The sequence below is a fragment of the Plecotus auritus genome, assembly GCF_963455305.1.
Source record: "Plecotus auritus genome assembly, chromosome: 11".
In the NCBI taxonomy this organism is placed as follows: Eukaryota; Metazoa; Chordata; class Mammalia; order Chiroptera; family Vespertilionidae; genus Plecotus; species Plecotus auritus.
In genome coordinates, this window is record NC_137777.1 from 49,919,535 (window position 1) to 49,932,023 (window position 12,489).

Consider the following 12,489-nt stretch of genomic DNA (forward strand, 5'->3'; position numbering starts at 1 on the left):
TGTATCCTATCTAATAAAAGAGTAACATTCAAATTAACCATCACTCCGCTATGCCCACAAGCCACGCCCACCAGCCAATAAGGAGCGAGTATGTAAATTAACCCAACCAAGATGGCGGTTAATTTGCATATCCAGGAGTAGAGCGAAGACTGAAGACAGCGTAGAAGTAAGCCAAGCGTTGAAGAAGGGAGCGAAGCTATGGAGAAGCAAGCAAGTGGGGCTGCGGAGAAGGGAGGGAAGCAGGCGGGGCAGGGGAGAAGGGAGGGAAGCAGGCTGGCTGGCAGAGAAGGGAGGGAAGCAGGCAGGGTGAGGGAGAAGGGAGGGAAGCAGGCGGGGCAGGGGAGAAGGGAGGGAAGCAGAGCGCCGCAGGAAGCCCTATTGCAGGAATCTTCCTGCAACGGGCCTCTAGTAATCATAATAATAAAAACACCATTTGTTGATTTTCATCTTTGAGAATCAATCTGTAGACCAGGTGTGCAAGGTTAATTATGATTATGAATAAATTATCATGCAACAATATACAGAAACAGCTGCATGGTGGTGGTACAAGAGAGCAGTAAGAGAAGGGCCAAAGAGCTAATATTCGCTTCCTACAAAGTGCGGAATAAAGAGATACCATGTTTAACTGATAAAACAAGAAGCAAACACATTTACAAAACCCTCACAGCTCACATCATAGTTAACGGTGAGAAAGTAGATACTTTATACTTAAGATTAGGAACAGAGCAAGAAAGTCCCCTACCACTACTTGTATTAAAAATAGTACTGGAAGTACTAGCTAATACAGTAAGATAAAAAAAGAAAAGAAATAACAGGTGTAAAGATTGGGAAGGAAGAATAAACTGTCCTTGTGTCCACGTGACATAGTTTTCTATCTTAACTATCCCAAAGAATCAACAACAAAAATACTAAAACTACAAAATAATTTTAGTATGATTGTAGGATACAAGGTTAAAATACAAAAGTAAATTGCTTTCCTATATATTAGCAATGAACAAATGGAATTTGAAATAAAAAACACACCACCATTTACATTAATGCTAAAATAAATAAGATACTTAGGTATAACTATAACAAAATATCTACATCATCCATATGAGAAAAACTATAGAACTATGCTGGAAGAACTAAGAGATCTAAAATTAATAGATATTCCATACTCAGATTCAAGACCATCCCACTTAAAATCCCAGCAAGTTATTTTGTAGATGCCAACAGACTGATTTTAAAGTTGATATGGAAGGTGAGACACCTAGAATCGCCACGGTCCACTTCATTGAAGAGCGCTACCATTGCCGGTTGGTCATCGAAGCCAGAATCTTAGGGGTCATCACACACGCCCTTTCCTCCGGATATGCCTTGCTCCCTCTGTACCAAATTCATTACCCAGCCTGCCAATGCCTCTTAACGAAGTCTACTCCTGGATTTACTCACACTTTAGAGTCTAAAGTTTAGACGGTGCTCGCCCTGTTACTGGCTGCTACCCCAGGCCCAGCCCCTCCTCTGCTCTGCAGAGATGGAAATTGGGCCATGCTGTCTCTCTGGGAGGTCCTGACAGCAGAGCCCACTGGCCTGCACAAGCTGGCCCTCTTGCTTGGTCGCAGGTCACTCCCTCTAAGCACGTGCCTTTTGGCCTCTTCCATACTCCGGGGCTTACCCACTCTATCCTTCCAGCAGCCTTTGTAAGTCCCGCTTTTGCCCCACCAGATATTCTTCCCGACCTCCCCTTTCACCTCATTAGCTCCGTTCTGCCCTTGGAGCCTTCAGTGGCCGCCCTGAGCAGGGGAGGTGCCGCGGAGCAGCCCTGGACCACGGGGCTGCTGAGGCTCTGTACCTGGCGGTGTGCTTATCTGACTGATGTCCTTCTATACAGACTACACACCGAGAAGCGAGAAGCTCTTCTGATGTTGCTCCTTGTGTATCCAATGTCTGGAACGTGTCAGGTACTCAATCACTACTTGTGGACAGGTGTGATATTTAAGAAAATAGAAACACCGTTTGCAATAAGATCGACTACCCACCTTGAACGCTGCAAATGCAGTTGACCTGAGTGACGGAATCCAGGCCATCGAGCCTCACAGGGCCCGGCAGCTCACAGGAGTGAGTGCCCGAGGCCACATCCAAATTGGGCTTTGGGAGCAAGAGGACAGTTCGTTCACCACAAACAATCCGACCTGTCAAGAGAGACATTTCAGACTGAGCCGCTGAAGAGAAAAGGGAGTCCTGCCAGGAATGGCAGTGTCCTTTGCCAGATTCCTATGAGCTGTGTGGCCATGGGGCACAACGGTGGGGTCCATTCATTGTGTCCAGTGACACGCACTGTGCAGAAAGGAAGCCCAAAGCCTCCAGTGTGCTAAGCTGGAAACGCAAACAAACACTACATTCATTTTCAATGCAAAAGGTGAATTTTATGGTATGAAAATTATACCTCAAGAAAATAAAGAAAATACATATACAATTTGTAGCTTTTCATCTGTTTTAAAAAATGTCTCAGGCAATGGCTTAAAGTGTAAAGCTTGCCAGCAACAGACAGTCGCAGAGTGACCACTGGCACCTCTGACAGGGTCTGTCCGACTGCAAGGGGCTCTGGTTCTGTCCAGGCAGCCATGGCATGGTCAGTGAGAGCCTGGGCGGCACCAGGGGCCTCTGCACGCCACACGCCTTGTCTGCGGAGGGCTTAGTGGTGGCCCAGCAGTTCCAGAGCAGGACCTGGAAGCCCCATAGCCAAGGTGTGGAATCTGTACGTCACCACTGGCTCACAGCTGTGAGGAAGAAAGCATACCCTGGTCTCGGAGAGCATCCCTGAAGAAGAAGCTGTGGGGGGCAGCCTTGGCGAGTTCTTCCAGGACTTCCTGGTCCAGCACACACGAGGAGGTCACACAGACCGGCAGCGTTTTGGGGAAGCCAGAGTGATTTTCATCCTGCACTTGCAGGGTGACGTCAGTCACCATCAGCCAAATCTCCCTTTGCTCCAGAAGAAGCAAACTGCTTAGCTACGAGACACAGTCAAGACTATGAACTTGGTAGCTGCTCTGACATCAAAATAACTTTTAAAGCAATGTTAGATGACTGTTCTTTAATGAACATCATTTATATTGACATTATTACATGTTTACATTAACATCACTTCAACACATATTTAAAAACATACAAGACTTGTCATGTCCTGGTCACCAGCCCCATTGACATGGCTGTGCCCTGTGAGCCCCAACCTCGCACCTGTAACGGCTCCTTCGCTCTGGAACCATCCGCCCTTTCCTGCCTTTGTTCTCCTTGTCCTCTGACCTGCTCAGGAAGAGCTCGATGTGCTTTGCCTCCTGATCCCATGTTTGTGTACCTGTGATGCTAATGACCACACTGCCTTACAGAAAGTACATATATGTTCTCCTGCCCTGCTACATGTGCGCTTCCTAACGGCTAGGACAGGGGTGGGCAAACTTTTTGACTCGAGGGCCACAATAGGTTCTTAAACTGGACCGGAGGGCCGGAACAAAAGCATGGATGGGGTGTTTGTGTGAACTAATATAAATTCAAAGTAAAGGAGCGGAGGGGAGAGCAAGAGAACCCTTCGCTCTTTCGGCTCCGCGGGCCGGATAGAACAGCCGAACGGGCGGGATCCAGCCCGCGGGCCATAGTTTGCCCACGGCTGGGCTAGGAAATGTCACGGAACTGAGTGATTATAACCCCCGCCACCAAATTAATATGTTGAAGTCCTAACCCCCAATGCAATGGTCGTGGAAGGCGATGCCTTTGGGAGGTAGTTAGGTCATAAGAGTGGAGTCCTCGTAATGGGATGAGTGCCCTTACAAGGAAAGACAGGAGAGAGCGGCTTCCTCTCTGCTCTCGACATTGTGAAGATACAGGAGACGGCCTTTGGTGAACCGAGAGGAGAGCCCTCACCCAGAACCTAGCCATGCGGGCACTGTGACCTCAGGCTTCCACACTCCAGAACGGTGAGGGATACATGTTTGCTGTTTAAGCCGCGCACTCTACGGCATTTGTTACAGAAGCCTAAGCTGAGAAAGATAGAACTACATCTTATTTGCTCTCAGGTTTTGGTATAAAGCAGGTCTCAAATATTTGTTTTTATTTTTCTCTTTTTTCTTTCTTCTTTCCTTTCATTATTTTTTTTCCTTTTCCTTTTTTTACCTGCAAAAGTTATAACACCTTTTCAAGTTTATGATAATGGCACTCTGCCCTTTCCTCTTGATCAAAGTTTAGGGTTCACTAGATGCAAATGGGGTCAAGGGTTTGGCGGGGAGGACCCTGGTGCTCTGTGGGGCTGGGCCAGGGGAACCTGCTGGCGTGGGGTCCCGCTGGCTTTGCTGGTGTGGCTGGTGGGATGAGGATGAGGAGTCCACATGGCTGGTTGACAGGACAGGGCAGCTCACATGGTTGGGAGGCTGATTATTTACAGGAAATTAGAGAAAGTTAAATTGAACAAAATGAGAGCCAGGTTTCTCACTGCTGAATAAATATGAAATAGGAAACCCTAGAGCCAATTCTGAGGTAAAGTTCTGGAGTTGGAGGCACTGGTGTAAAATCAGAATAGAGAGAGATGAATAGGTAGAAGGAAATAGATTTGGACTTATATGCATGTGTGCATGACTTTACTCATATATAATTCCTTGCTCTGTCCATTGAGAGAGCCAATGACTGCCCAGCAGCAATGAGCCCACCTAGCGTTGTGGCTCCTAAATGCCGTTCTCAAAAAAACAAAACAAACAAACAAACAAAAAGCCATTCTCCTTTAAAAATCAACCACGGCTGACCTCAAAGCAGAGAAAATCAGTCTGAAACACCTTATTGTGTCGGAAAATGAGGAAGTACTCAAAGAATGATGCAAGCATCACAGGAGCCAGCTTGACTCTGGAAAAATCTGGACATTAAAATAAACTATAGTAACAGATTATGAAACTGAATCCACTGGTCCATACGATATACGTAAGTAAATACGTGAATCAGGGAAATGAAAAGATTTATATCCACATGCCAATACTTCAATGTAGAAGGAATACTGGAATTAGAAAATTACCATTTGGCCACTATCAGAGTAATAATTCAGGCATGAATCATAGGGATGTTAAAATGAGTGGATAAAAGTTTAATAAGAAGTAGGATATTTACGTAGTCTCAATGTGTCCTCCTACAAAACATTTGTTAGAAATACTAAATAATTACTATGAAATATTTATTAGTTAACTTTATAGTGGAGAAACCTGGAAAATAACATCTTAATCAATTGATAAAATATCACAGCACTGGGACAAGTCTACTGTGTGCCTCCTGACACGAACACAACATTTTTATGTTGTATTCTAGTCAAAAATGCATAATCTGAATCTATTCATGTGATAACAAAAGGAAAATAGGAATGGAGGGACATTCAATTAGGTAACTGGCCTCTATTCTTCAAATTTATCAAGGTCAAGAGTCATGACAACTAAGTGCATGGAGTTAGCTTTTTAGGAACAACTGGCAAAGTCACATTTTAAAAAATGGAATATATGTCAGGAAGGGCAAACATTTTTTGTTGTTAATCCTCAACCTGAGGACATTTTTCCCACTGAATTTTTTTTAGAGAGAATGAAAGGGAAGAAGGGAGAAGGGGAGTGGGAGAGAGAGAAACATTGATGTGAGAGAGACATAATTAGCCGCCTCCCTCATTACAATATCTGGACGGGAAATCGAACCTACTACCCAGATACATGTTATTGACCAGGAACTGAACCCGCGATCCTTCACCACAGGCAGATGCTCTAACCACTTAGCATATGGACCAGGGCCAAAGGTTTTTTTCTATGAGATTATAGCCATAGCTGGGTAGCTCAGTTGGTTATAGCATTGTCCCGATATGCCAAGGTTGTGAGTTTGATCCCTGGTCAGGGCACATACAAGAATCAACCAATGAATGCATAGATAGGTGGAACAAAAAGTTGATGTCTCCCTCTTTCATCAACAAATAAAAATTAAAAAAAAAAAAAGATTACCTGAAGCTAAGAGTTTTAGATACTCTCTGTAAATAGTTTGGATTTGGCGTATTGTCTCTTTTTCAATCTCTTGATGGAACCAAAATGGTCTAATTTCCTTTGAAATTAACTATCAAATCATCTTTACCATTGGGTTTTGAACAAAGTCAGTAACAATAATATCCTCTGAAAAAGAAAAAAAAACCTTCCCCAATTAATTCATCACAGTACTATCAATCTTATAGCTAAAATTTTATTTATTTATTTATTTATTTATTTATTTATTTTTAAAATATATTTTGATTTTTTACAGAGAGGAAGGGAGAGGGATAGAGAGTCAGAAACATCGATGAGAGAGAAACATCGATCAGCTGCCTCCTGCACACCTCCCACTGGAGATGTGCCCGCAACCAAGGCACATGCCCCTGACTAGAATCAAACCTGGGACTCTTCAGTCCACAGGCCGATGCCCCATCCACTAAGCCAAACCAGCCAGGGCAGCTAAAATTTTATTAAGAACATATCTCTTCTACACAAAAATACTCTATTATTTTTTGACAAAGTTGCAGAAATCAATGGAGGAAGAATATCCTATCAACAAATAACACTGAAATGACATCCATTGGCAAAAAAATGAAACTTGACCTAAACAACACACCTTATACAAAAAGGGAAGACTTAATGGGAGAGAGAAATAGCAATACAGTCATAGTAGGGGACTTTGACACCCCACTGACACCACTGTATAGATCTTCCAGACTAAAAAAGCAGCAAGGAAACAGTGACGCTAAATGACACACGAGAACAGATGAATTTAATTGATATTTACAGAACATTCCATCCCTAAGTGGCAGAATATACATTCTTGTCAAGTGCACATGGATCATTCTCAAAGATAGGCCACATGTTAGAACACAAAATAAGTGTAAACAAATTCAAGAAGATTGAAATCATATCAAGCATATTCTTGAATCACATGAAACTAGAAATCAGCTACAGTAAAAAACCCTCAACACATTCAAACACCTGGAGACTAAATAGCATGTTATTAAACAATGAATGGATTACCAATGAGATCAAGGAAGAAATAAAAAACTTCCTGGAAACAAACAAAAATGAACACACAACAACCCCAAATCTCTGGGACACAGCAAAAGCAGTTTTGAGAGGGAAGTTCATAGCATTATAGGCCCGCCTCAAGAAATTAGAAAAAGCTCAAATAAACAATTTACCCTACAACTAATTCTAAAAGAATTAGAATGAGAACAACAAGAAAAGCCCAGAGTAAGTATAGGGAAGGAAATAAAATAAAGATCAGAGTGGAAATAAATTACATAGATACTAAAAAACAATTAAAAAAAATCAATGAAACCAAGAGCTGGTTTTTTGAAAAGGTAAATAAGATTGATGAACCATTAGCCAGACTTATCAAGAAACAAAGAGAGAGGACCCAAATTAATAAAATCAGAAATGAAAGAGGCAAAGTAACTACTGACATCACAGAAATACAAAGGATTGTAAGAAAATACTTTGAACAACTGTATGCCAACAAGCTAGACAACCTGGGGGAAATGGACAAACTCCTAGAAATAGATGATGTTCCCAAACTCAATCGGGGAATCAGAAAATATAAATAGGCTGATAACAACTAATGAAATTAAAGCAGCAATAAAAAAACCTCCCAGCAAACAGAACTCCTGGACAGGATGGCTCCACAGGCAAGTTTTACCAAACATTCAAAGAATTAATACCTATGATCTTCAAACTATTCCAAAAAATTCAAGAGGAAGAAACATTCCAAGCTCTTTTTACAAGGCCAACATTATCCTAATTCCAAAACCAGATAAAGACACTACAAAGAAAGAAAATTATAGGCCAATATTACTGATGAATATATAGACACTATAATCCTCAACAAAATATTAACAAATCAGATCCAGCAATACATTTAAAAAAAATCACACACCATGCCCATGTGGGATTTATTCCAGGGATGCAATATTTGCAATATTGGTTCAATATTTGCAAATCAATAAATGTGATACATCACATAAACAAAATAAAGAAAAAAATCATATGATCATATAAATAGACCTAAAAAAAAGCATTTGACAAAATCCAGCACCCATTTATGGTAAAAATACTCAGCAAAGAGGGATCACACCTCAACATAATAAAGGCCATATATGAAAAACCTAAAGCCAACATCATACTCAGTGGGGAAAAACTAAAAGCATTTTCCTTAAGATCAGGAACAAGACAGTGATGTCCACTCTTATTCAGCATAGTTCTGAAGTCCTAACCACAGTGACCAGACAAGAAGAAATAAAAGGCATCCAATTTATTTTCTTTATTATTATTTTAAAAAATCTTTATTGTTGAGAGTACTACTGATGTCCCCCTCTTTCCCACACTGTCTCTGTCAACCTGGTTCCCACCCTGCCCTAGGCCTTTACCACCCTATTGTCTGTGTCCATAGGAAATGCATGTAAGATCTTTGGTTAATCTCTTCCTGCAGCCACCTCAACCCTTCTCTCTGAGATTCATCAGTCTGTTTCATGATAAAGGGTTAATTTCCAAAATGTAAAAAGAACTCACAGAACTCAACACCAGGAAGACAAACAATCCAATTAAGAAATGGGCAAAGGTCCTGAATAGATACTTATCCAAAGAGGACACACATACAGATGGCCAAGAGATAAAAGAAAAATGCTCAAGGTCATTAATCATTAGAAAGATGCAAATAAAAACTACAATGAGGTATCCTCCTACACCTGCCAGAATGGCTACGATCAATAAATCAATTAACAACAAGTGCTGGTGAAGTTGTGGAGAAAAGAAAACCCTAGTTCACTGCTGGTGGGAACGCAGACTGGTGCAGCCACTGTGGAAAACAGTATAGAGATTCTTCAAAAAATTAAAAATGGAACTGTCATTTGATCCAGTGATTCCACTTCTGGTAATATATCCTAAGAATCCTGAAACACCAATCAGAAAGAATATATGCACCCCTATGTTCATAGCAGTGTTATTTACAATAGTCAAGATCTGGAAACAGCCCAAGTGCCCATCAGTAGATGAGTGGATAAAAAAGCTGTGGTACATTTACACAATGGTATACTATATGGCTGTAAAAAAGAAGGATCTCTTACCCTTTGAGACAGCATGGAGGATGTGGAGATTATTATGATAAGTGAAATAAGCCAATCAGAGAAAGACAAATATCCCATGGCCTCATTTATATGTGGAATCTAATGAACAAAATAAAATGACGAACAAAATGGAACCAGAGGCATGGAAACTTGTACCGGACTGACAAATGTCAGAGGGAAGGGAGGGGGCAGATAACAGAAGGTGATGGGTTAGTTAAACAACATTTACGCATAGCCCATGGACACAGATAACAGTGTGGGGAAGGCCTGGAGTGGGGTAGGGATTGAGTGGAGGGGGGCAAAAGGGAGCAATGGTGGACATCTATAATACCAACAACAATTTAAAAAAATACTAAAAAAGGAGGGGGCAAATTTGGACACAGGGAAGAACCTGTGATGACACGTAGGATGAAGATGGCATGTGAGCGGAGTGATGCATCAACAAGCCCAGGAAGGCAAGGATTGCCAGCAAACAGCAGACGCTGGCAGAGAAAAGAAAGGAAGCTCCCCTAGAGCTGCCAGGGAAACATGGCTCTGCCAAGCCTTGATTTCAGACTTCTAGCCTCCTGAAGCATGAGACTATACATTCCTGTTGTATTTTATTATTATTTTTAAATCTTCACCCAAAGGTTTGTTTCTATTGATTTTAAGAGAGAGGAAGGGGCGGGGGGGGGGGGGGGCAGAAGAGAGGAAAGGGGAGAGAGAGAGAGAAACATCGATATGAGAGACATTGATTGAGAAACACTGATTGGTTGCCTCCTGTATGCACCCAGACCAGGGATCGAACCCACAACCCAGGTATGTGCCCTTACTAGGAATTGAACCTACAACTCCTTGGTGCACGAGGTGATGCTCAAACCAACTGAGCCACCTGGCCAGGGCTTATTGGTTTAAATTTATGGATTTTAGAGAGCTGAGAAGGGAGAGAGGGAGGGAGGGAGAGAAACACTGATTTGTTGTTACACTTATTTATGCATTCGTTGATTCTTGTATGTGCCTTGACCAGGGATCGAACTCACAACCTTGGTGTATTGGGATGACACTCTAACCAACTGAGCTACCTGACCAGGGCCATTTCTGTTATGTTAAGCCATCTAGTTTTTGGCATTTTGCACATTAGGCCTAGGAAACTAATACCAATATACGTATAGGGGTAGGCAAAAGTGGTTTATAGTTGTGAGTCCACGAAACACAGAATTTATTCTTATATAATCACTTACTAATTATTGTATTATTTATTTGTATTATAACTGTAAACCTACTTTTACCCATCCCTGTACACTGCATGTTTCTATGTATGTAACCGTCATAAAATAACAAAATTATGATGATGAGAACAGATTAGCGGTTGCCTGATGTCTGGGGATGGGGAACAGGATGGGTGTGGCTATAATGGGAACATGAGGGAGTCTGTGGTACAGCTGAGTATATTGATTGTGGTGGAGATTATGCAAGGCTACATATGTGACAAAACGGCATGAAAGTACATATACATGTACATACACATGTGCACACATGTATGACGGCTGAGATCTGAACCAGTTCTGTGGATTGTGCCAGTGTCAGTTCTTGGTTTTGATACTGTACTGTGGTTACTGCAGGTATGGGATGATGGCATGAGGGTGCATGCAATCTACTGTGAATCTATAATTACTGTGAATCTGAACATTTTGAATATTCAAAACAAAAGTTAAATACAAAAAATACCTTTCACTTTCCTGAGTTAATCATTAGCACAGTGTTACTACAACCGAGTCTCTTTTGACAGCTCAGGTCTCGCAGTGACTCACTGTGCAATGCCACGTCAGCTGTCACTGCGCATGTGTCGGCTTAGCCATATAGTGGGCCCAGGACTTAGCATTTCACTTCCTCTCACAGAAGTTGGTTTTGGTGATTCACTTTCCCACAAAAGCAAAGACAGAGGCATAGAGAAGGCTCGTGAACTGAGGAAGGTCAGTGCTCGGTTGGGTTCTGGGGCCTTGACTGTTTCCAACGGACCATCGATGCCTCGGTCCACCCCACTGCAAAGCATGCTTGCAGCCGACGGGAGCCCATTTCTTGGCAGAAAACTCAGAACAGGAGGGACCAAATGGCCTGCAGTGTGTCTCTCTCTCTCTGCTCTAGGGCTCCCAGGGGGTGGGCGGGGAGATCTGGTGATGGTGTGAGCATCTGACACCTGCTTTCTTTACCTTCCACGTCTGGTCTCAGCTGCAAAGCTGTGGGCAGACCAGGCTCTGTGGGCAGGAGCACATGGTGCAGCAGCCACGAGACTGATGTTCCTGCCCCAGGACAGCAGGACAGCATTCTGCCTGCAGCAACACAGCAGCTGCGCAGCGAGCCCCTGCCTGAGGCCACACCCCCACCACCTGGACGCACTTTAGAATAACAGGAATGTGCCAGGTGCCAGGTGAGCGTCCTGCAGAGGATGGGCAGAGGAGTGCACAGTCAGGTTCGGATGCCTCAGACTCAGAAAGTCAGACATCAGGTGAGCGGACCGTGTCCTCCCTGGCGGCCTGTGCCTGCTCGCTGAGCCAGACGTAGGATCACAAGGAGCACTGCTGAGTGACTGATGCCAGCCTCCCTCTTAGTCCTAATCAGGGGCACTGATTAGCTGTCACATGACAGAGGGCGAACAGAGAAAGAAAAGCAATGGGAAGCTCTCTACCTCTCAGGGGACTGAGACATGCATGTTCCTCTTAGTCAAGGCCCAGCAGAGGTTTCTTGTGAAACGTACATCATGGGTTGAACGTGCCAGAAGCATCTCTTTATTTATCTACTCTCAGCTGACTTGCGAAGCGGACAACGAGCCCCTCTAGGCCGCCCCTCCGAGAACTGCCCGCGGCTGAGGCACCGCAGGGCTCCCTCAACTGTCCAAGCTCACAGACTACTGAAGAGTCAGTTCCGAGAAGTGGTTGAGCTCAATCCTGAGATTCCTGCTTTCACCCCAAGACTGAAATTTCAGCTTCTCCTTCTTTTCTACAACCTGCCATGGGTCAGAAAGGAACTACGGCTACCGGGCGGGAATCTTCCCGGGCAGGGTTACGGCTGAGTTGTTCTATTCCTCAGTACTTAACACAGTGGCCGGCAGTCCACACCTACTCAAGGAGTGACGTATGACCTCTTCAGCACCATGCATGCAGAACTCATTTCAAAATGCTTTTCTACTTTGATGCTCCATTAATTTCTAAGGGGGATGAGTGATCCTTTAATAAAGTCTAAAACACATTATGCATTATAACACGTTATGAGGGGAAAAAGAGAGAGAGATTACCAATGGTCTTTGATAAATCACTCTGGCATAGAAACTGCAACGGGTACCAAGATCATCAGTCTGAAAAGGCATTGAAAAAGATTTGTAACATCACACA

The 12,489-nt window shown here is 43.1% G+C and overlaps 1 protein-coding gene across 1 annotated transcript in view; it reads right to left on the reverse strand.

The window, feature by feature from the left end:
- Positions 1–12,489, reverse strand: part of SPIDR (scaffold protein involved in DNA repair) — a 378,562-nt gene that overhangs the window by 14,481 nt on the left and 351,592 nt on the right. The window contains exons 14-16 of the mRNA XM_080646739.1: positions 12,393–12,452; positions 2,783–2,993; positions 2,022–2,174 (exon numbers count right to left, since the gene is read on the reverse strand). Coding sequence (XP_080502865.1) covers positions 2,022–2,174; positions 2,783–2,993; positions 12,393–12,452 — 424 coding nt within the window. The remainder of the gene's footprint in view (positions 1–2,021; positions 2,175–2,782; positions 2,994–12,392; positions 12,453–12,489) is intronic.